The sequence below is a fragment of the Phyllostomus discolor genome, chromosome 2, assembly GCF_004126475.2.
Source record: "Phyllostomus discolor isolate MPI-MPIP mPhyDis1 chromosome 2, mPhyDis1.pri.v3, whole genome shotgun sequence".
NCBI classification, from domain to species: Eukaryota; Metazoa; Chordata; class Mammalia; order Chiroptera; family Phyllostomidae; genus Phyllostomus; species Phyllostomus discolor.
This window is the reverse complement of record NC_040904.2, coordinates 40,286,095-40,311,983: the sequence shown is the minus strand read 5'-3', so window position 1 is coordinate 40,311,983 and position 25,889 is coordinate 40,286,095. Positions and strand designations below refer to the sequence as shown.

The following is a 25,889-nucleotide window of genomic DNA, read 5'->3' as shown; positions in this document are numbered from 1 at the left end:
CAAATTGCATTTTATTAAAAACAAGCAGTTTACAAAGGGCCTAGTCCATAACTGTAACAGAAAAATAATACAAATCAGAAGTAGGTAAATTATATATTTCCATTAAACAACATTAAAGTAGCTGCAAGTAACATTTAACACAGCTATATAGACAAGGATGTTTATAGATGAGATTACACTTAAAGTCTTGCTCATGCTGTTTAGGAAAATGTTAAGATAATATTACCTTTACTAAAAAACATACAGCAAAAGTAGTTGAGCTAGTATTCTATCATCCACATTCCAGTAAGCTGCCATATAATGATAATTGATGTTTATGATTTGAGGGTTATTAAAAGATCCCCAAATGCCTTTTAGGTTATCAAAGAAAGATAACATGGCATTTGATAGTTTTTAAAGCTTTGACATAGCTTTAAAGGTAAGTTATTTGATGGTCCTTTGGGCTTGAATATTTGGGAAATCACATATGGTATAGGAACATTCTCCTCATCGGAACATGCATTAACCAGAAAAATCCATTCTCTAATCTACTGCACCTTAACAGACAACTTGTGAAAAAGGAAACGTGGCCAGGGCAACACACTTCCTCTTTTTGTAAACCTTAAACTGAGTATGTCTGTCCTCACCAATTATATAGGGTCCCTTGGGCCTCAGAACTTTCCACAAGTGGTTAGGTCTCTATGGCGATGGACCTGGCTGCTGAGGCAGAACACAGGTGACGAGGTGGGGGCCAGGCACTGGGAGACCGTAAGGAGTCTGGCTGCAGAAAACCACGGAGGGGCTTCTTGAGCTTCTAGAGCTGACTGTTCAGCCTTGTTTGGAATTTGCAGAGCCACAGGCAGGCCTGCCCTGACTTCCCACGTGTCCAGCAAAGCGGGCACCGCCCACCATCAGGTGGCAGCTTTGGAGGTGGGGATGCTTTTGATGGCTGCCCATGCGGGGCACTGGTGGCTCCCTCTGGGACCCTGCTTCCGTTGATGCTTGAGATCATCCTTCCGGCACCCTCAGAGGCTATGACTCAGGTGGAAGGGATCCATCTTGCCCAGCCCCTTGGTCTCATGCAGCCGTTCAGCATCCCCATTCAAATTACACTCCAGGGTGGCCGGCAGCGCCAGGGGAGGTAAGTCACCACCAGAATCTCTCAGCCTGTAATGGGAATCTCGCTCAACAAGTGGCTGGAGGAAGAACAGCCATGACAAGTCTGGTTGTTGAGTTTGGTCATCATCCTCTGAGGGTGCCCACTTGCTGCCTCCCAGGGGGCACTGGAGGCTTCCCCGGCAGCAGTGATGTTCGGGAGGCTGCATCCCTTTTCCTTGATTTCCTCCTCCAGGTTGCACGCTCTTGGAGGCCAGTGACCTTTTAAACTCCTCTCTGGCTCCCAGGCACTAGAACATGGCCCAGCACATAGTTGGTGCTCAATAAATATCTCTTGGTTGAGTGAAGGAATGAGGAAGTGACTGCCAGCATCTGGTCCCGTTGCTGAAGCCTGCTTGGGTCTTGGAGTCACAGGCCTGGATTCAGATCCTAGCTCCGCCACTTAACTAGCCGGATGGCTGTGAGCAAGTCGCTTAATTTGTCTCTGCCTCATCCCCTGGTCAGTGAAATGGAGATAGTAATAGCCTTAGCATGCTCGCTGAAGTATTTCATCATACTGTCTATATATTTTAGCCATTGTTTTTAACCATCTTAAGGGAGGAAGTGAGGTATCTTCTTAAGAGGGGAAGTGAGATAGTTTTGCTATCTTAAGGACCTCTTTTCTCCCTCGGGGAATGAATGCAAAGCACAGGGTCTGAAAGCCTTGAGCTGCACTCTCTCTGTTTGTTCCTGAGTTTGGTGAGAGGGGGAGGAGCAGTCAGAAGCAGGCACCAAAATTGAGAGAAGAGCAAGGCCTGAGGGTATTGGAGGAATGGGACCTGAAAAACTAGCCAGCTTATTCCTGGGAGGGGTCCATTTCACAGCCAGCTTCACTCACTCCACCCAAAAACCTGAGGTTTGTCAGCGGAGTTGGGAGCTGAGAAAGTGGAAACGATGAAGATCACCAAGGTCATCACATTACCCACTTCCCCTACCCTTCAACTACACTCAAGGGTATTAGAGAGAAAGAGCGCAGGAGAGTGAGATACAGGGGTTTGGACGGATGTGGGAGCTGGAAGAGGAAGGAACAGACAGACCACAGAGGAAAGAGATACAGGCAAAAACACTTCTCTCTTAAAAAATGAACTAAGCTTTTGTGAAAAGACAATTAAAGTGAATCACTGTATGGCAGAAGATCAAATGACAGACTTGCAATGGAACAAGTTTTAAAGCCTCGTCCTTAACACAATTAACCAGACAGATGAGCAGCTGTGTTCTCCCTGCAGCAACGGTCTCCCATTTTCATTTCTGAAGTCCATGACTGGATTATTGCTTTTTCCACTTACCAAACTCGATGAACCTCATTGACTTAGCCTCATTCACTTAGCTGTTTCAAAAGAAGATGTTAAATGATTTTATAATTAAAAAAATAGAAGGGGGTTTTAAAAAATAGAAGGGTAAAAACAATTACCCAAATCTCTTCTGCAACACAAAGTAGAGGGAAATATTAATTTAACATACACATTGCTTAGACATTACATACACATGTGCAATGACTGTCAGATGAATTATCAGGCTTTGATGAACTGTGGCATCTTTCTAAGGAACACGTTTATTTATCTTTATTGTGTTTTTTCCCCCATTACCATTAAGTCCCCTTATACCCTGCTCCCCATGGCAATCACCGCACTGTTGTGTGTGTCCATGAGTCCTTTCTGGAACACTTTTTGCTCCAGGTACAATGTAGCAGGGAGAGGCTGCTGGAATCTGCAGGGATCACACCCCAAGGAGCATGTTCAAACCTTTGAAACTGAGTTTGCCTCAGGTTAAGCCAGGAGGCGCCTGTAGCAATGTGTAGTATCGGAGAATGCGAAAGTCAGTTCTGTCTGCAGGGGCGAGGACAGAAAGGGGGTGGGTTCTGCCTTGACTGAGTAAAACATCTCCAGGTAAACAGTGGTTATGGGAGGAGATGTACAACTGGCAAAAAGAAATAAAAATGCTGTTTATTTATCTCTAGCTGGAGAGCGAAATTAGATCATTCTTAAGTGCTTTGAGGTCCTTGGATGAAAGGTGCTTGTAAATACCATACAGTTAATTACAGGGATGTTTATGGTCTTGGAAAACTTACTCAACAATAAGGAAATGGTTAAGGAAAGTATGGCATATCCAACTGATGGAATAGTATTATGTAGCCAACAGGAGTGTTACAAAGAATTGCTACTGACATGGGAAAGTGCTTATTAAGTTAAATGAAAAAGGCATGATTAAAAAAACAAACAAACCCTGTATCCAGTGTGATCTCATTCTATTTAAAGCAATATAGAGGAGGAGAATAACCCACTAAGTGAACAGTCATTACTTCTAAGTAGTAGAATTGTGAGTGACTTTTCTTCTCTGTTTTTTGAACTTCGTAAAATGAACATAAAAACTACTATTACTTTTATGAATTCTTTGACATTTGTTGAGGCTTTCGTTATGGCTCAGTTTGTGGTTAGGTCTCATGAATGTTCCATACATGTTTGAGAAGAAGACATATTCTGTAGGGGACAGTATTCTACGTTACCATTGAGATACAGCTTGTTAATTGCATTACTGAAATCTATTTCCTTCCCGATTTGTCTGGTTAAGCTATAAGTTACGGAGGGAGTATGTGAAAATACCTCATAACCTGATAGTGGATTTTGTCTATTTCTCCCTGCAGTTCTGTTAATAAGGCAATGCTATTAGGTGCATGTAGGTTAGTATTAGATTTTTCAGGTGAATTTTTAAACATTTAATTAATGTTATTACCTTCTTAAAGCTTTTTGTTAGACTTTGCTTGACAAACTTCAGCCTTCCTGTATGTGTGTTTTAGATGCATCTTTCATAAAAATTATGTTTAAATCTAGTCTGACAATCTTTCTCTTTTAACTGGGTCATTTAATCCATTTAGATTTATTGTCATTACTGGCGTACTTGGATTTTTTCTATCGTGTTTTTGTGCTGTCTACTTGTCCTGTCTTTTCCACGGGATTTCACCCTTTCTTGATGGGTTTTTTTTGGATTGATTTTTCTTCCCTTCCATTCTTTTTTCCTCTACTAGTTTGGAAGTTAAGTTATGTATTTACACTCTTTTAGTGGATACTCCAGAAATTTTAGCACATAGCCTTGAACTTCTCAAAGAGAAGCCAATGTCTGTGTGTTCTGTCAGAAAAGCATCAGGCTTTCAGCACACACACTGGCACCCCCTGCACGTTATCTGCTTTTGTTACGTTTTTATCTTTTCTTTTAACTCCATAATGATGGTGATAATTTTGTTTTAAAATTTAAAAAGAATTTAAATTTAAATTAAATTTAGATATTATTTTATATAGTCAATATCTTTTTTTAAACTACTCAATTCCTCTGCATTTCTGTTTAAATCTCCACTCTTCTATCTGAATTGTTTTCCCTGTCTCAGGTAAATACCTGGCCTTTTCCTTAGTGAGGTTCCATTGGTGGTCAGCTCAGCTTTGCGTGCTTCTGAAGTGTCTTTATGTCATACTTACTCTTGAGGGATTTTTGCTCTGCGTAGAGTTCTGTAGTTGCGTTCTCTCAGCATATCAACAATATTTCTGTCCTTGCTGTAGAGAAGTTTCGGCCTATCTGTCATTCCTTTGAAGTTAGTCTGTCTTTCCCTCTGGCTACTTTGAAGCTTTCAAGCTTGGGCTTGTCTCAGTGTCTGTGCAGCGTCTCTGTGATGTGTGCAGGTGTGGGCTTCTTCTGATTTTATCTCAACGGGCTTCAGGAATCTGGGACTGTGGCCTTCATCAGTTCTGGAATTTTATCATCTTTTTAGAATGCTACTTCTGACTTATTTCTCTTCTCCTCTTCCTGCAATTCTGAAAAGGCTTTATGTTAGACATTTGCTATTTATCGTTCATGTTTCTTGACCTCTCTGCATTTGCCATTAAAGACACCTCTCTGTATTATAATCTGTTTTGCAGATCCCTCTCTCTGTTTACTAATTAGTTAGCTTTTCGGATGTATCTAATCCACTGTTAGATCTTTCCACTAAGTTTTTTAATTTCAATGATTTTATTTTTTATTTCCAGAAATTCTACTTGATTTTTAAAAATATTACATTGGGCATATTTTAGAGTCCTAGGCTCTTTCTGATATTTCTCATCCTTTCTTATTTCTTTAAATATATTATAGATACAGTTTTATATGCTGTCTAAATATCTGAAGTGTTTGGTGGGTCTAATTCTGTTGTCTATTTTTTTTCACTCAAAGTCCCTTGCTGTATGTGTTATGACTTTTGAGTAACAACACATAGTCCTTGAAACTTTATAGGATTCCTTTGAGGTGAGTTCCTCTAAGGTATGTATTTGCTTCTGCCAGCTGCCAAAGGGACACATACTTGTGACAACATTAAACACAATTGTTAGGTTAGGATTTTTGAATTTCCTAGGTAGTGTGAATTCAGGCTAAAATTCTCTTGAGGATCACCTTAAAGTTACAAAATCTCAGGGGAGAGATTATAATCCTCCCCTGTCCCATTACGAGTTTCAGGGTTTGAGGTGGTTATTTCCAGTTTATTCTTACACTGAGTATGGGGTCTTTTGGGGTTCGTTCTAGCTGAGCGGTGTGTTAAATCCCATACCTTGGATGGGCCCAGGGCATTGTTTCCTGTCCTCCTTCACTCCCCACACACGGTGATGCTGAAGCTCAGGGTCACCAAGTTCTGCAAATGCCCTCAAGGTAAAAGTTTCCTTCTGTCTGCTTTCCTCCCTAAGTTCCTCCTTTCAGAGAAGTTTTGTCCTTTGAGTATTTCCAACTTTTTAAAAAAAGCTTTGGCCAGAATTTGTAGTTGTTAGCAGTTAGAGTGGGTGTCTAGTCCACCATCCAAGTGAAACAGCTTAATTACTTTTACAATAATAAAGATGTATCTGTGTATTCATTCTTAGTGATTATTTTATGTTATCCTTCCCCCAAACATGAATTAACTTCTTCACAAATGATCAGTGAGGTTGTTGACTTTTCATAAAGCCTTGCAACAAAGTGGGCAGAAATATTGGAAAGAGAAAATACAGTCTAGTATTATACGACCAGGTCTGTCTTATTCCTAAATTAGATCAGAATTAGGTTATGCCAGTTTTGTGTATCATACAATTATAAATGGGTTTGTTAAGGCAATGCATCGGAAATGCCAGAGAGACTTCACAATAAGCTTCTTCACACATGGCCTCCATGGTCCCTACAGGAAACCTCCAGGATGCCTTATGCTACAAAGCAACTGAAGTCCACTCCCAGAGTCCCAGGGAAAATGCAGGGTGCTGGGGGCCGGGGCGGGGGGGGTGCGGTACTGGGAGTGTTACCCAACAAACTATCCAAATTTTAATCTGTCACGTCTGTCGATACATTGTAAAATGTACTGGCTAAGATTTCATTAAATTTTTTTCTCCTGCTCATTCTCTGAGGGTGGAATGATAGAGACTGACTAAAATATGAAAGGAGACTAAAAGTCCCCCAACCAGGTCCTTGATCCCCAAAGTATCACTAACCACCAAGAGCTGCCATCTCCAGAGGCAGTGCCTCCAGGTGCGGGATCCTGAAGTATCCTGGATTGTCTGACATCCCCCTTACTCTCTTTGGAGTTTGAAGATGTTGCCAGTATAAGGGGAGCCAGGGAAAAGAAAGCGAAGGGTGGGGGATCAACTATAACATACACTCTGGGAAGAAAAAAAAAAAAAGAACAAAAACAAACCTAGCAGTTCCCTTGACAGGGTTTTTGCTTGGCTCCAAAATTTAGATAGCGTTTATGTAGCTGAATGGAGCCTGACTCTCTTCCATTATAGCAGCATTTGTTTGGCTTAAGGTTTTGCTGAGCCTCTCAAATTGGAATTACCTTCGGTCCTGAACTGCTTTCCGAGTAGGGGATAGCGAATAAGTGACTGGCCGTCGGAAGTGGTGGGCCTGAGGCAAATGGTAGGACACACTGCGGTCCTCAGCAGCAGCCTCTGCTTGGGCTGGCTAGCTGTTCACAGGCAGATACCTGGACCTTGTGATGCTTTCAAAAGTCAGAAATCAGCATTTTTATGAGATTTCATGATTTTTAGAGTGTTAGTAACTAATCACACATTAAAAACACACACACACAGCCAAACAAAACGCATTTATGGCCTGGATCCTGTCCATGGTCACCAGTTTGTAACCCTTGTGATGGACCTTACTATTCACTATACACACTATTGTGAAAGAATTTATTACATCCTTTGCTTCTGCAGAGCAGGGAGAGGGAGGAGAGAAACACAGGGCCACTCATGGACGGAGAGAAGTGGGTGAACTGAGAGAAGACAGCAGTGAAACCTTCATCCTTCTGAGGGGACTGGGCCTCGGGCCGGAAAGACCTATGGCAGCTATGCTGTCCTTCCAACAATAGCTGGATAGGAAAGATCAAGTCAAATCCTAGTTCAGGATGCTGCTAGTTCCAAATGTGAACTTTTTGAGTCATTCTTTCCAAATGAAAGTCATAAAAGAATGTTAAAAATACTTTCAGGGACACATGCAATAACCCTGAAAGATAAGCAAGTTCATACCATTTGTTTACATAAAACAAACGGAAGCTAGTTTAACAGGTAATTCGTTCCTAGCCATTGGCTAGACGGGTCTCTGAAGACTTCCACCAGGCAACATTCCATAGTGTTGTTTGTTCCACTCAAGAAAAAAATTTGTAACACATCATTTTAGCATGTTCAGAAAAGACTTTTCATTAAGCTCTGAATATGGGATCTCATTGTGTTGCATTAAATCTGCTCACAAACCTTAGGTGGGCAGCAAATGGGATGATCCCTCCACTGGCCATGGGCTGGTAATTGTTCTGACTTCTTTATAAGCCTATTGAAATATCTCTTTCCCATTTTCACCAAAGGACAGCCTTATCTGCCTCAGGGAGGAAGAGAAATACAGACCACAATGGTGGGGACCCACCAGATAGGCAAAAGCAGCTGCCTTCCAGTGCTGGAGAGGACCGAGCCATGCTGCTTGGGTTCACAATGATGGGCTTCTCAGTTCTAATGTTCTTCTTGTTTGGAATAACCATCCTAAAGCCCTTCATGCACAGGTAAGAAATAGAGAAAGACAGACCCAGAGTTTCCGATTCAGATGAGATCCAGGCACAATGCGCAGGGGAGGGGAGTCTGGCTTTAGTTTCTGCAGCCCCTCTGACTGGAGCAGAGGACAGGGAAGGTAGAATCCCTTGTCCCTCCCTCAGTGCGGGAGACAGCTGGGTGTGGAGGAAGAGGTGGTAAGAAAGTGGAGGATATTTCTTTGCTGCTCCCCAACTCCAATCTCAAAAATACTTTCAACAACTAATCCACAAATTAGGTATGCCTGTAGGCGATACATCCTTCCTTTAACACACAGGGAAGGTGCAGTGAAGCCTTCTCTACATGAACACAGTAAAAGTTTTTGAGTCTGAGTTCTTTGAGTTTGACAATGTCTACCTGGCCCGTAGTAGTTGCTCAATAAATATTAGTTTTCTTCCTTTTCTTTTAATTAATTTCCTTATTAGATACATGTAATAGTAGTTACCATTTATTAAATAGATAATACATGACAAATATACTATGTTTTATCCTATTTAAACCTACAACAAACCCATGATGGAAGCATTAGTTTAATTTTATAAATGAAAAAGCTGAGGCTCAGACAGGCCACATAACTCACCAAGGCCACTTAGCCAGGAAAGAATCTGCCTGTCATTCTGACGTAAGATAAGAATTTCCTAATACTTAAATGAAGTTCCCTGCAATGGTCGGGGGTGTTTTGATTAGGGCCGGGAGAGGAGCTGTTTAACTTTGGAAAATGGCTCACATAACAGGAAGTACTTTGGGGGAGGGCAGTGCTGGGAAAGCAAGGGCCTGGGGGAATGGGAAAAGGGAGGCCTATGAGTTCAGTGAAAAGAAGTAATAGAAGAGGAAGTGGGTGGCCTACTTGCATTATTTATTAGAGTCATCCCCCACCAATCCTGCGTTAACATTATTAGGGTAACGATGTGGAAGTGACCATCCACTATAGCACACAGTGCCACTCTTAGCAGGGTCACGGGGCATTTTCTGTTTGGTGTTAGCACCAGACCAACCTGCTTATGTTTATTCAATGGATACCAGCGAAGTGATACCTGGTTGTGTTTCCTTTATCGCTTTTGCTGTTAAGAAGCTCAAAGCCAAGTTTCATTTCTCATAACTGTAAGGGATCTTATGATCTGCAGGTTACATGTTTGAACCTCACTCTTGACTTCGTTCTAGTTTTCTACTTTCCTTTTCCTGTTATTCTATTTAATCTACCTAATTTCTATCTGATCTGTATTACATATATCTATGTAAACTGAATAAATATGTGTGTGCGCACAGAGTACTTTTTTAAGAATGTGATGTATTTGGGAGATGGTTTAAGGATACTTTTTGCAAATTGGCATCAAGCTGTCGCTCGTATTTAAAAAACATTTTCTAAAAATTTCTGGAAATTACTTAATTTACTGAATGCCTAAGAGTGGTGAATTGTCATCTCTTGCCTTGCAATCTTGTGTCGCCAGAGATAAGTTTCACTCCATAAAAGATGATAGTTAAGAGGCTTGGGTAGCTTATACCTACCCCAACTCCCTTATACCCTCATCTCTCAGTCAAATGATGGATTTTGTCTATTTGTAGATGAATGAACACACAATGCTATTGAAAGTACATGCCCATTTTTTTTCAGCCCTAAAAACACCCCTGGCTCCAGCTGGAAGGCTCTGGCCTGGCCCCCGGGCATAGCAAAGCATGTCCTGCTCTCTGTATTGGAGCTTCCTGAAATCTTCCAAGACGGTTTGAGTCATCTTCCATTTGTCACTTAGTTAGGATTTAGAGAGCTTAAGTTCTAACACAGATGAGCAGACAATTCTAAATGTTTTTTGAAGATGCCCAGTCTAAATAAGTAGAGAAACTAATTTTGTGAAAAAGCAGGCCAGTGCTAAACCTGTGAAAGAACTTTATTCTCCATTTTTGCATTTTCACTTGTCCGGCATTGTCTTCTTCTAGGCCACATCCAGTGATTTTTTTTTTTAATGCCTTAAGATTGTGTTAAACTGCATCATCTGTCTCAGGTTTGTTATGTTAAGAAAGCAAAATGATGACTGATGGTCAAAGATCTTAATGAGAGTGCAGTATGAACCTGGCTAAAAATGCTTTTCAAATATTGACTTTAGGATTTGCTACTCTAACTTCTTGTTTTTAAGGCAGCTGGAAATAAACATAGGGACCCACTCTGAGGTGAGTGTGCATCAGGAGCTTGTCTTACACATTCAATCAAAGCACATCCTCTTACCCCCACCTCCTTATTTTGGGCTTGTTCTCTGATTATTTCACACCTACATGTCCTTTCTCTTCACCACCACCTCAAAGTCTTCATGGGCAGGAATTTTGTCTGCCACTTCTCATTGCTGCTGTGACATTCTGTGTATGTCATACATATGCAAATTCTCAAGGAATGTTTTCCAAGTAAAAGTTAATTCAGTCCAACATCGACTGAGACTTGACTATATGAGAGGCATTGTGCTTTAAGCTTTGAGGAACGTCAAGATGAACAGGATATAGGTCCTGACCTCAAGAAATTACTGAGAGCAAAAACATGGTAAATTTTCTAATGAGAGATTTCTTGCATGATTTGCATTTGCCTGTTTGGAAGCACAGCAGGTAAATGTAAGTGGAATGGTACTTCATTACCAGAACTTTCGGAGGCTGCATGGACTAAGAGCCTTGTGGCTGGACTGTCTGCAAAGGATGCATTTTAGGATGAGGCATGAGAGATCATTATTTCTGAGTGTATGTGAATTTTGTTGTCTGCAGGATTTAGGGTAATATCAACCAAAGTATGGTTCTCCAAATACACGTTCCTTTAAAACTGTTCCATAGACAGGCATTCCTGGGCTTTAGCTTATATCAAGTGAATCTGTCTCTGCGAGTGAAGCATGGAAAACACATTTTGAGAAATTCTTCATTCTAACACTCACTCAGATGATTTTGAAGTTTGAAAACCATTGATCTAAAGGTTGGTGTAGTGAGAAATGTGCCTGGAGGGTCATAACTGAGATGAACTTGGCCTTTGCTGCTCTTTAGTTCCTGCCCCCCATCCTCCATGCTCCCTGGTTATTTATTGTGTGCCTTCTGTGATCGTCATCCATTACTCAACATAGACAAATGTCCCGGGTTACCACATTAGAAATATAGAACTATGTTTTCCAGAGGGTGAAGATCATTTATTTAATTTTTTCAAATTGAAGCACTCAGAGAGAAGAATCGAACTGCACTATCATCCATACATGTATCACGGATGACTGGTTGGACTGTTCTTTCACTTGTGGTGTGGATTGCCAAGGTCAGGACAAGTACCCTTGTCTTCAGGTGCTTGTGAACCTCACCCATTCAGGTCAGAAAGCTCTCCTACATTATAATGAAGAGGCTGTCCAGATAAATTCCAAGGTAATGTTCTAATCACCAAGTTCTGGTTACAGCAGCCCTTTTACACCAGGCTGTCCCTTGCACGATGCAATACGCACAGCCATTCCTAGGGATGAATCTGTTTGCTTCCAGTTAATGTTCTGAGAGTGGTCAGATCAGGATAGATGAAGCTAAAAGCATCGCTGGAGGAAAAATGGAGTAAATAGAAATGGGAGACATTATTCCAATTCACAAACTTGTGTCTGAAATTTACAGGCTGAAGTCATTTCTGGAAGTCTTACTTTTGGAAGTCCCACTCCCTGTCATATCACAAATGGTGAAAGGCACCACAGTCCACTTTAAATCAAGCAAGTGATTTTTGTCCTCAGAGAAATTTAAAGGAGTACTATAATTTTGACTTTAGTCAGTTACTCAGCTGGCTCATATAAAGTGTACATCTACATCTGTTGATCAAGCGGAGTGTATGAGACTACTTGAAATGTGACACTTTGCTGCCTTTACTTAATCACTAATTTTAATCTGATGATTTCTGTTCTCTATTTTGGATGCAATAATTTTTAAGGTCTCTATATTTTTATAGGCCATTGCACACTGCCTGGAGTGCCTAGTGGAGGTCGTATTAAACCTCAAGCTTTTTTTGAAAAATCATCAGCTGATAGAGCTCCCTTATCCCCTGGTTCTGCCTCCCGGAACCAGAGCCCAGGCAGGGCCCCTCTCTGTGGGCCTAGGACAAAAATCTCAATATGCTAATCCTTTGGAAAGATTTTACTACAGGAAATCAAGACAAAGACAATAAGGAGATCAATAGGTGTTGAAAGCACATAGAAAGCTTCAACAAATGTTTGTTAAATGTCAAATAGATTGAGTTATTGTCCAGGAAGAGAGAGACCCAGTACCCACATGGTCAGGAGCGTGGTCCTTATGAGGTTGGTCATTGCCTATTCTGCAATGTCTTTATTCTGAAAATACTTCCCCACATCCCTGCTTCGTGCCTGGGAACGGCCTTTCCACTGTGCGCCCTCCTGACAACCCCTCCCTGTGAGCTAATAGGTTTGTTTCATCATCTTCTGAGACTGAAACTCCCCATCAATAGCTTCGCTTTGAAGCTTTCAGAATTAAAACTGTGAAGTGGTTGATATCGGGAAGAGTGTCCTCATCTTTCTTCTTTCTTCATATTCCTAGTGCTTTTACACACCGAAGTGCACCAAGATAGGAGTGATTTGCTCAACAGCAACCCTGGACATGAAGGAGTTCTTCGATCACAAAATGGGACCCCCTTTTCATGCTTCTACAGTCCAGACAGCCAATCTAAGATGTCATTCTCATAAAAAGTACAACCAAATGGCTATCTTCCACTGTTTCTTTTGGCCTTCGTTGACTCTGCTGGGCGGTGTCCTGATTGTTGGCATGGTGCGATTAACACAGTACCTGTCCCTGCTATGTGAACAGTACAGCACTGCACTTAGGGGCGAGATAGGTGGCCAAGTACCTTACAGGGAACAGCATCGATTCAAGCTGTGGAGTGTGGGGAGAAGCAAGGGGAGGAGCAGAGAAATCTCAAGGTGGTGGCCAAATTGAAGTCCTGGCCTTCAGGCACCTGGGACTTCTGCACTTGAGGACTTAATTATGCTTGCTTGCAAATTAGCCATGAGAGGCAGTTAAGTACGATATGGGAATGAAAAAAACAAACAAACTATAAAGTCTCATATGTATTCTGTTTATCTTATAAATACCTTACAGATTCACCATCTTTTCTACTCCCAATCTCTTTCCACCACAAACCAACTTTTTGTTCTCACTGGTAAAATGAGCAAGGTAGTTTGTCCCTCACCTAGTTTCAGCTCTAGCTAGAACTTGTTCAATGTGGAAATAAATGCTGAGGGTATCTAACCTACTGAGCACTGAACCACCAGTCTAGTTCTATGCAGTATAGTTCACATTCAAATATGTCTCAAAAAAATTCCAGATGAAGAGCAGTTCATTCACCAGAGGAAGATAGTAACCTGGTAATCTAAAAACGTGGATCTGCCATTTTACTTCACCCTTCATGATAGGGGGAAGCCCCTGCCTCAAAAATTCACTAAGTTTAGAGTATTTGTACCTAACTTGACTATGTACCATGTGATTTTTCTTTCAGCACTATATTTTTAGTTAATTATGCATTCTGTAAGCTCCTGTTGTTCTTTGTGCACTTTCTGGTAAGAGTGGGGGACATGGCTAGAAATGTGTTGTGAAGTAGGGGTAAGCTGTATTGGATGGAATGTAAAATTTCATCTCAGATAATCTGCATTGTAGAAGAGTCTCACGTGGATCCTCAACAACTGTCCATACATTAATTGAGGAATAAACTGTGGGTATTAAATAATGAAAGTCACAAGATTCTCCCAACAGGTTCTTTCCAGACTTAAGCTGAATATGAGTTTAAATCCTGTTCTGAAAACCAGCATGCTTCAAAGTAGCTTTAAAATTTTACTAAAAAATTACTTCACGGACAACAGAAAGAATGGGACTTGAAGCAACTTTAGCAGGTAGATGTAGTCAAACCAGAAACTTTGATCCTCAGCCAACTTGACACCTTTTAGAAATTAATTTTAAGTCACAAGTTACCAAATAAACAGAATAATCAAATTGAGCAACATTGACTTGACCAGTAATGAACAGTTTTGGTGTTTTCTCCTCTTTCTGGTGTGGAGTGGCAGAGAGAGCATGTGTCTCAGAGTAAGTTACTGGAATTTTTTAGGCCATAATTACAACTTTTCAGAATGTATCCTTGGGCAATTTGGCTGAATTGTTAGAGTCTCTCTTTTCATCTCAGAGGGTTATTTTAGGGAATAAACAAGGTAGAGTATGTGAAACATCTAGTGCAGTTTCTGGTACCCAGTAGAGGTACTTAAAAATGTTAGTAGATAACAAAAATATCCTGCTAAGTTTCAATATTTAGTCAGCTTTATCCTTCTCCTGACTCTATACCCAAAGGAAATGCAATCAGTACCTCCAAGAGACAGCTGCACTCTCACGTTCACGGAAGCATTATTCACAATGGCCAAGATATGGAAATCACTTAAGTGTCCATCAGCAGACTAAAGAAATTGTGGTTCTGGATATATGGTGTATGTATATACACATACAAAGGAATATTATTTAGTCTTAAAAAAATGAGATCCTATTTGCAACAACACAGATGAACCGGGAGGGTATTAAAATAAGCCAGACACAGAAAGGAGAAAACTGCATTTCACTTGCATATACGTGGAATTTAAAGAAGTCAAATCCATAGAAACAGAGAGAAGTATGGTGGTTATTATGGGTAGGGAGGTGGGGGAGATTTGGTTAAAGGGTACAAACTTTCAGTTATAAGGGGAATAAATCTACAGATCTAGTATACAGCATGATGACTATAGTTAATATTGTCTCGAATACTGGAAATTTGCGAAGAGTGTAGATTTCAGGCCTTCTCATCACATACACAGTAACTGTGAGATGGTATGTTAATTAGCTGGACTGTAGTAATCATTTCTACGTATATCAAATCATTACATTGCATACCTTAAATATATACAATTCTTATTAAAAAGAAAATGTCCACAACATGCTGTTTAAAAGGCTGTGGTAGCACTGGCTGGTGTGGCAGAGTGGATTGCGTGCTGGCCTATGAGCCAAAAGGTCGCTGGTCAGATTCCCTGTCAGGGCACCTGCCTGTGCTGTGGGCCAGGTCCCTGGTTGGAGTGTGTGTGCAAGAGGCAACTGATGAACGTTTCTCTGGCACATCACTGTTTCTCTCCCTGTTTTTCTCTCTCACTGTCCCCCCACCCAAATTAGTAAATAAATACAGTATTTTAAAAAAAGGTTGTGGTAAACTCTTTTGTATACCAAAGACTTCCCTGTAATAAAATATATGCATGTACACAATTTTAAATCATTCTGCAAATTGAGGTTCTGTAGTTTTCTTACATTAAGGGTGTATCTCTATTCCATTTCCTAATAAGTTTGGCACCCATCTAACAATATGCAGTTCTCAGGACTTTTCTCCTAAGAAATTCAAAACCACTAATTTGAAACCCAGAATGTGTAAAAGTGTGAAACGTAAAGTGTTGCAATTCCTACAGTTTTCCATGAGTATGGTGGCTAGTTGGTTCATGTCAGGAAAGAGAGACATTATGCTTGGAGAACAAAGTCAATTTAGGACAATGTTAATTCAAAGGCACTCAAGTCACTTGACAAATAAAATTTAAGCAATCATTTGCTGTTAATTGCTTAGAAGTACTAAATGTCAATGTCCATGTGCATTGTGGGTCCAAGAAGAGCTCAGACTTACCTTTTGCAAGGCTTATATGAACTTAAAGCAAAACCAGTCTGCTTCTAACCTAACTTCTTTTTTAGGTTCTGTTCTTCAACTAACTTAAATAAAAAAGTCCCCCCATATAATCCCCCAATCCCCCATCCCACATTATCATCCCATACACATACAAACACATTTATACATGTATGGTATACATATATTTTGCTTAAAATACAAGAATATAAATTTTTACAGTTAAAGAAAGTTAATATTTAAACAGATATTTCTCTGATATTCATCACTTTACTGAGGCAGAAAAACTGGCTTTTAAGGCATAATAGTTTCAGGTTTTCTATCAATGTTTCTTAGTCATTATTGAGAAGAACTCAAATTCAGCTAAAATCTAATTAGTAGCAACACTGGTTTGCTTTTAAGTATTCAGAAGACTGCAAAATATAATTACCACAGTTTTTTGTTTAAAATATATAGTACACTAAGGATTGTTTGGACACAAGTCAAAGTAATTTTTTTTTTAATAAACAGCGTGATGTTACAGACTGCGAAGTTAAAGAAAAGGCAGACATTGACAGTTTCTGATGAGCACAAACAGTAAGTGCAGCCACAGGCCAAACTTCTTGCTAGGAACAGCAAGACTGGGAAGAGGTCTTGAACGTAGTGACACTGTATTATTCTATAGTCTCAGCACAATAACACATGCATCTTGCTGTGTCAAATATCTTTTGGGCCCTCATTAAGTGAACATTTAAAAACACTTTTCTCCTAACTAATACAGTACACCACAGGACTTCAGTTCATTGAATGACAAAATATAGAGAAATAGATTTGCTATAGTAAATGGGGCTAAAAAGGGTGGTGGGAGCTACTTTTTAAAACTTCCAAAGTCAACTTTCGCCGTGTTAGTAGTCTTTTGGTGGTGCCACAGTCCCCAAGATGTTAAAAGTGTTATGTTCCAACAGGATATATTCTTTTAGATTTCATTCAACCTGATTAAGTTGAAGGACTGAATCACATAAACCACTGCTTGCATTTGAAACTTAGGTTCACCAAAGACATTTCTACAAGTCAGATGAAGGCCAACTTCTCCAACCACTGTTCTTAGGGACATAAATGAAGTATGGTAAGGGGCTTTTCTTGTGAAATCAATGGTAATGATCGTATTTAGAAATTTACACTGGAATTAACAAGTTCAGTCTTATTAAAGATATTTTGAGAAAATACCAAAGTTGGTTTTCTTCCTCCTTGCTAACCTAGAAGAATTAACAAAAATAAGAATCATGTAAACATGTACATGGCTCTTAGCATAACCACAATATTATTGTTGTGGCAGATGAAATACGATTTGATAAATTTGTAGACTTAAATATCTCACAGAATACGTAAAAAAAGCCCCTTTCCATATTGACCAACATGAGAAACGGAGTCCATGGTTGGTAGTGAGTCAGTTACCCAACTACACTAAATGTACAAGAAAATTTCCTTATGGCTCATAACTGTCACTTTATGCTAACTAGCATGGCTGTAATGTTAACATATCTAAAATATTAACACAGCTAAGCAAAAGGAATGGTGCTGCACTGATAAAAAGGAAGTGCAAAACTTGAATCAAGTGGAATACTTGAGTGAAATAAGCATATTTAAAAACTAACATCCCAACTTGGGAAACTCCTAGTAAATTCTAAACTCTTCTGAATTTTAGAACCTTGATGTTTACACCTTTTATAAAAGATGCCTCTTGACTAGAGCTAGCAAGCAGTGTGTATACAAATAGAAATGTGTGCAAATACACACACACTAATTTTACTAATGATCAAGAAAAGAGAACAACTAATTTCAAATATCGAATTCAAGAACCTAGTACCATGAACCTCCTAGCACTATTGCCTTTTTGAAATGGCTGGAGAAATAATCAAATTTTTAACCAAATTTTTTTCTTAATGTCTCCAAAGCCATTAACAAGAAGGCATGCCAACTATGACTTTGTAAATCTAAAATACAGTGCTTTACAAATTTCTGTAATATCAGAGCCTGAAATACTGAATTGTGACTCATCTATTTTTTTCCTTATTAACCTTCTGAGGTAGAGTTACCAATCTGATTTTATCAGGACCATAGGTATCTTGAGCTAACCACTAAATGCTTTTCAGAAAGTGAACACAACTTCTTATAGAAAAGAAAAAAGGCTTCCCAGGCCATGGCACATAAGATACATTTACAATCTTTAATGTAATAATTAAAAAAATGGTTTGTGTTTATATTTAAAAAACAAACAGCCCAGCTGTATTATTCTGTCACCAAGAATTATTATCTGAGTATCCTGCCAGTGCTGAAGTGTTCAGTTCAGCCTTCACAATCCCATCCTTGATGGAGAGATGACTCCCTCGTGGTATGCACAATATACTCGCACAACTTTGGGTCTTCTCTAGCGCCCAGTCTGAGCAGGATATGAAGAATGTAATTCATTCAAACAACTCCTCCCTGTTTTGCTCCCTCCCTCCGCATTCCCCTCTTCTCAATTACATCTGAAGTATGAAAGTTGTTTTTAAATAGTAGAAGCACCACAATCCATTAACACCACATATGGCCTTTAAACTGAAATACTATAGTGATGTCTTGGACGTCAAAATCAATTTTTTAAGGTGGATTCTGAGTGTGTGGGTCCAGCCCAGGTCTGCTGTTGGTGCAGACACGGAAACAAAAGAAACATAACATTCAGAAAAAGTTAACCTGCTGGCTTTAAAATAATGCTAGAAATTAAATTTCTTCGAAGAGCTGGCAAGCATGGGCTGTTGGTCAAGATATGAATTAAATGGATTTACAAAATCATTAAGAAACAAATCCAAATTTATATGCTATGAAATTTCCATAGTGCCCTTAGAATAGATAGGCTGCTCATAATTTTTTTATAATGCCAAATCACATACGTTTTGATGGAAAAAAAATACAGATGGACTGTGTTTTACCTATGTGAAAATTACCAATCCATTTAAAATAAAATCTAAGAGGGTATATACATTCTAATCAAGTCATTGATTATTTTCCTGATTAATAAGAACTACACTTTACACAAAATACTTTATCAGCAGCTGTTTTCATCAAAAAACCAATAGTCATAGTTTCACAGTTGAAAAAGTTACACATTAAAATATTTTACAATTCATTGTATATTCACCAGGTTCCCATTTCCTAAAGGGCTTATAATATAAAGCAGAGTAGAAGGGAAAACCTCAAAGTTGATTACTTTGACACTAAGTTTTACACAGGACACAAAGAACCACAAAAAGCTTAGGTTCTACCATAAAATAGATACCAAGTTCCATTCTTGATTAAAAATTCCAATTAGAAACATCTTTTGTTTAAAAAAAAAAATCCACAATATGATTAACAGACTCAAATTAACAACAGTCTCAAAATCTTTAAACAATTTTGTATAGCTGAGAATACAACAAAAGTTAAAGCATGATTTTCAAACAGCTGATTATTCTTCCTAGATGTGTTTAAAATTAGGTTTTACTTTCTTTAAACCTGTTTTCTACCCCCTCCAAAACAGTCATTGACAGAAATACTGCTGAAGTGAGTAAATGAAATTGTAGAACCGACAGTCAGTTATAGCACATTCAGTGACGGATGGTTGGCCATAGGAACTGATCAATCGGAACTGATCTCTGATACTAAAGTACCTGGAAGTGACTACACTGTCACTGATTTGAAACATACCCCAGTCACCCATGCGGCATCTAATTCAGTTTTTGGTTCTTTGCCTTCTGAGAACTACTTGTCCCTTTTTTCTTATTTTTAATGCTGTTTGCTTAAACTCTGCTTAGATTTATTTAAAATTTACTTTGCTTTTAGCTAGACCACTTAATCTATATTCTTTATAAAATTTGCCTACACTTCTCAGACAGACTTAATTTGGTTGTAATAACTCTTAAAAATAAATGTCAATGATTAAACAAAGTATGTGGCATGTGTTATAATGGTGGAGAAGTCCCCTAGGGAATAGTCCCCTAGGGAAAGGGGACTATCTGAACTGATGTGGAAAATGCTAAAATTGTATCAATTTTATGCAAGGAAGTGCACAGATTTTTTGGCACTCGGGTAAAACATGGTTCTCTGTTAAAACTTCAGTTTCCACCATTGAAGTTTCAGATTTGTACCATTTCACTGAATTTTCCTGTAATTAATCCCTGATATAGAAGAGACTGGGATGTCAGTATGTATCATAACTGAATAGATCTAAGACACAAAATGTTAATCATGAAGTTTTAATAAGTTATGAATCTTTTATATCTGCAAAGGAATCCATTAGTTTCTTGCTTAAAACAGAGTTTAAATTCCTCCTAACCATTCCAAAACAGTTTAGAGAAATAAATTCTCCTAATCTTCAAATTTATTTTTCTTGTTGGCAATATTATATACATGCTTTAATGAAGTACCTAAATCTCTGGTAATTATGCCCTTTAAGGGATCTAAAATAGCCAAATATTAAGAATATTTGTATTAGAGTCCTTGTTCACTATTCAAGACTTTTACTACAGGTAACTGATTTAATAAATGAAAATTTTTTTAAGTGATGCTGTTTCACTAGAGAATACAATGTGCACTCTTTATAAAGTTGTGTTCCAATAATGTGCCTAATCTAGAAAATTGTCAGTAAATTATTGCACTTTTTCTGGTGTGGCACCTGGACATTTGCTAAAGCTATTTCCTAGGACATTAATAATTCATTTCAAATACTGAGTGAAATACTGGATTCTGGAGTGATGACTAGCATTAGCCCCTACATCTTGCGTTAATATTTTTCAAAATGTTTAAGAATGTATCCTGTACTCAAATGCAATTTAATAAAGTTGGAGAGCGAGCCCTGATCACTTGGAAATGGGACATGATCTTAAAATGGTTTAAGGTCCTACTTTTATTGTTGAGATATTGGATAAATAGGCTAAGATGGTAAAAAGTTCACGGCTTCTATTTCCCCATATTATTCATGAGCATACCTCAGTAGAGGGTTTAAGCATCAGGAAGATACTCTAAATTTTATTAATTTTGGTAACTGATTTCATATGATTGAGGCATTCTGAACTATAAAAGGGGAGGATGGGGGATTCATTTAAAAACAAAGAAAAGGAAAAAGAATAAATTTTAATCTGTTTCTTTAAGTAGTTATTCACTAGTACTGGTATAAACGGGATAGTGCCTGGCCTTACCCACAGACCAAGAGAAGAGCTGATCATGCTGATATGAACAATAAAAAATTTGGGGTGCAAACAATGCATGACTATGGGACAGATCATGAAATAAAGAATATATATTAATGATAGTTTCTATAATATAAATAGCCTTTAATAAAAAAAATAATCTTTTTAATAACATTAATACTCACTTCTATTTTCTGGAAAACATGCATGAAAAATGTATTCAATTCATTTGCAAAAAGAGAAAAAATCAACCTAAGGTGAATACTGTACAATTCTGGAACAAGAACTATTCCTGCTCATTCTTTCTCTATGATGACTATTTTACTTTATGGGTGCCCAGAACTTCTCTGGGAAAAAAGAATCAGATTCTTGTAAATACTGTCCAGAAAAAAAAAAAAAAAAAAAAAACCACCCTATAACAGGTCTCATTTGTGACTGCTTCCAAAACTTTGCAGATTAAGACCCCAAATCATCAAAAGGTTTGATTTATTAAAAAAGGAAAGTCTGGTGAAATCTCAAGAGTCTCTTCCACCCCAAGCATTCTTCTTCATTAAACAAGGAGTCAAAAAACCCACTTCAAACTATAAATTGAACAGCAATGAAAAATAAGAAATTTCATTATTTCCAATCTTAATGTAATTTAACATCAAACTCCAGTTTACTTGGACCTAATGCAATACTAGACTTTGTGTGTCCACATTTCAAAACAGAATATTTGTGAGTCCAAAAAAGAACATTCTTTTTCCTTCTCTATCATTTCTATATATTTTGGGTTTTTTGTTTTGTTTTTTAAAAAAAGATACAAACAATCTTCAAAGTTTACCTTTTTGGACTTAAGGCATAACATTAAATTGCGCATTATTCTAAAGCTTAATTTTGAAATGAACTAGTTTAGTGCTATCAAACCCTGTTTGCGTTTGCATTATTTAAATTATATAGTATTTTATTCTGTTCTTACTGTAAATTCTAATGCTGTTCATGGATTGTGCAATTCCTATGCAATCAGTCTTTGCCTGTTGACAGTTATTAACAGTGCAGAATAGAATCCAATATTGAGCTTTCAGTTTCTTAGTTATCATTTCAGTTCAAAGCATGCTGCTTAATTGTGTGGAAGATCCAGTCCATTTTTGTTGTCCAGCCACCATGATGTGCATCATTCATTTGTTTCATGAAATATTCCAAAGCCTCTTGCTCAGTTTTATCTAAAGCTAGGGTCTTTCGAATGTATGCAATATCATCAAAAGACTGCAGTTCTGGCATTCCAGAGCCAAGCATCATGGAGAAGAGATTTATGAAGAGATTGGCATGCTGCCGAATAGCTAGATAAGCCTTGTAACACATCTCCTGAAACCTACAAGTAATAAGAACAGTTTGGTCAGTATGAAGCAAATGGCGTTAATACCTTCAGGTCTTTGCTGGAATGTCACATCATTAGAGAGGCCTTCTTGAACAAAACTATAAAAAAACAGCATGCTCTCCCCTATCCCTTCACCCTAATGATAAAGTAAACTCCATGAGTCCATAAGGACTTTGTTTAACTGTTTCACCAGCACCTACAATAATGCCTGGCACATTAGGAGTTTAGTAGGGATTTACTAGATGTATATATTGATCCATTTAAGGGTCAGTCTAGGGTCAGGACTGAGTTATAGATAAAAGCACTTTTAAAACATTTTATAAAATTTATTTTAAGATTTAAGATAGACTACTGATATACTATAAGGTGGTAAGGAAAATTATGAATAAGCATGGTAATTATAGTTGACTGAATTCTTCAAATTATATGACTAAAAATGTCTTAAGCACTATATTATTTGTCGATATAGAGAAGGTAGAGTCCAAATATTTAAATAGCAGTATATAAAAGCTTTTAATGTATTATGAAGTTTAAGAATCACTTTCCTTTAATGGACTAAATAAATTTAAAAAAAATTTTCTTTACCACATCACACAATAAATAAAAATATATTAAAATAGTTTATGCTACAATGTTAATATAACATATTACTTAAGTTGACTGAAAAATATCAATCATTTGTGATACAGCAGCAAGAATTCCTTATTTTGTGTTTTTAGTTTCTTGAGCTTACCTCTCGAATTCTCTTGTCTTTGTGCATTCTTGGGCTCCTTTACTGATCACTATTAAGAAATCCTGTGTCAAACAAATGGCACACGTTCCCGTTTATAACCAAATTTTTTCTTGTGATCCAAAAAGTGTCCAAAATCTATATGAAACAGCTTTCAAAAATAAGAAATTAAGTTATAGTTTGATAAATGCATAAGTACAATATGCTGAATTACTGAATTTAAGAACACCAAAACTTTTAAAAAGAGAAAGCTATTACTTGTCCATCATCTTTAACCATGATGTTACTATTGTGACGGTCTCCGATTCCCAAAATGAAGGTCGCGACACAATATCCAGCACATGAACGTGTGAACAAGTCAATGGCTGCATCGTATCTACAAAGAAGAAATAAACTCTTTATGAGTACTGTGGAAATATAGAGTGACCCAGTCCAAACTGGGAAAAGAGGGTCAAGTCTATATTAAAACAATGAAAATAATCACTGACTTTAGGGGGAAAAAGTAATTGTTTCCAAAGATATGAGAACTGTTGAGATTCCAAAGTTTTCAAATGTTTCTAAGGACATTTCTAGAATTCTCTGATCAAAGCACAATTCTTATTATAGTGAAAAATACTTTTATGCCACTAAAATGAAATTTTCCTAATCACTGTAACAATAAATTAGAAGCAAAACTTTAACATGCAATGTTAATTTTTCTTATAAAAACAAGCAATAAGAAAAACACCTTTTAGATATCTAAGTTGAATGTACAGGATTTCACTAAATTATAAGCAATTCTGATCATTTAAATATAAATAATCTCAAATATGTCAAAGGTTGAACATATTTTTTCCCAAAGTAAGTGCAGTTGTTTTCTCTCGCCTAACTCAGAAACATACTCAACCATTAAAACATTTGTCTAACAAAAACTTAAATAGGAACAACAAAATAGTAGGCTCACATTTCTCCTTTGTTCTTGTCTTTGAGCCACTGATGGAGCGTGTGGCTGTTGAACTGCAGTGCGCCTTTCAGGCCCCCTTTGCACTGAATCTGCATGATAGTGTGAGAATTCCTCACCACCTCAATAAGTCCCACACAGTCACCAATTGACAGACAACCGTAAGGTAACATTCTGAAAAAGGATCGAGACACTTGCAATCAAATAATGGAAATTTAAAATAGCAAATATTTTAATAGGTTAATTCAGGAATATTCTGGTATTTGCACATTTGTCATGTTACTCACTTAATCTAACTTTAATTTTCTTTTACTGTAGTATGACGTTCCTAGAAAAATTCTCAAAATTATCTGCCATCATTATTATAGCCTTCAATTGAGAAAGCATTTAATTATATATCGGAAAATCATTAAGAAAATTATTGTGGCAACTAAAATTTCATAAACCTTTGAAGCTGAAAAACGTGGATGAATTTAAAGATGTTTAATTGACATCTAAATATAATTGAAGGCAGCAGTTTCAAATTTTTGGCTCAGGTCTCCCTTATACTCTTAAAACTACTGGGCATCTACTGATACTAGAAATTAAAATGGAGAAAATAAAAATTAAAATATTTATTCATTTAATAATAAACTATGATAATATAAATAACATCTATCATAACACAAAAACTATATTAAAAGAGTAACACCGCTTTTCATTATTTCAAATTTCTTTAATGTGTGGCTTAACAGTACTATGCTGAGTTCTCAGGTATGCTTCTTTAATCAATCTCATGCAATATTTTAATGGAAGGAAGCATATGAAGGAAATCTGCCTCATACAGAATATACAGGATGAAAAAGGAGCATTATAATAGCTTTTCCAGATAATTGTAGATATTTTTCTTTGATACTAGTGCAATACTTGACAGTTTTTCGAGTTGCAATATGGAATCTGAAACCATGTCAATAAACTTTTCATACTGTTACATTAAAATCCATTTGTCTGTTTTGCCTGTGAGTGGAGCTTTTACCCATGTAGGTCTTTATATGGGTCCTTCGGAAGATATTATTGTGTTATGGAGGTCTTTCAAATGTTGATACTTTTCATTATACCAACTAAGATCACAACTGTCAATACAGGAGTAGGCAAAAATAGGTTTACAGTTGTGAGTATGTGAAACAGAGTTTGTTCATGTATTATTATTATAAATTATTATATTGTACATCCCAACAACTATAAACCTACTTTTGCCAAATCTGTATTACCACTGATCTCATCAGAAAAGCCTTTTAATTTGGTGGACGGTGTTAGGTTTCTACTGGCGGATACAAAGTTTTTAAAATTCTAATATTTGCTGGAAAGCTTAAATTTGACAATTAACAACAAATACTGTAAGTTGTTCTTCTTAAAGAGAGAGGCTCATATTGTTCATTTTCAAGAAAATGTCTACCAAATACCCATGTCTGAATAACCACAGCTTGTCTATTAGTTACTCTTTAAGTAAAAATGGTATTCCTGAAAAAAGTAGCTAGTTCACCTCAAAATTCAAGTAACCCACAAATGCCTTCCTTGATACAGCCATACTTTGGTGGTATGTGGCAGAAGTACTTTATGGGTACTTCCCATTTGGTACACAGAATATTGAAAAGGACATGCACTAAAGGGTAGGGATAGGAGGGTTTAAAGAGAAAATGAAAAAAGCAACTGATACCCAAATTGGCACATACGTACTAAAGTATGGTTTTCCTTGCTTTGTTTTTCTCATAAACTACTGTCTACTCTTTTGCCCTTTCTAAATAGAGTAACAGTCTATACTTATTTTCATTTTATTTAATTCCTTATAGCCTA

The 25,889-nt window shown here is 37.6% G+C and overlaps 2 protein-coding genes across 2 annotated transcripts in view; one reads left to right on the top strand and one right to left on the bottom strand.

Moving 5' to 3' along the window:
* Positions 1-28: 28 nt before the first annotated feature.
* KCNMB3 (potassium calcium-activated channel subfamily M regulatory beta subunit 3) lies at positions 29-13,945 on the top strand. Its single transcript, XM_036017717.1, is given in 6 exon segments — positions 29-1,120; positions 7,967-8,158; positions 11,357-11,555; positions 12,717-12,795; positions 12,798-12,858; positions 12,860-13,945. Coding segments are annotated over 6 exon segments (927 nt in total). The 5' UTR covers positions 29-977; the 3' UTR covers positions 13,113-13,945.
* A 2,383-nt stretch (positions 13,946-16,328) lies between these two features.
* Positions 16,329-25,889, bottom strand: part of PIK3CA (phosphatidylinositol-4,5-bisphosphate 3-kinase catalytic subunit alpha) — an 85,523-nt gene continuing 75,962 nt past the window's right edge. The window contains 5 exon segments of the mRNA XM_028505135.2: positions 16,329-22,380; positions 23,120-23,192; positions 23,195-23,267; positions 23,375-23,492; positions 24,060-24,230. Coding sequence (XP_028360936.1) covers positions 22,110-22,380; positions 23,120-23,192; positions 23,195-23,267; positions 23,375-23,492; positions 24,060-24,230 — 706 coding nt within the window. The 3' untranslated portion in view covers positions 16,329-22,109.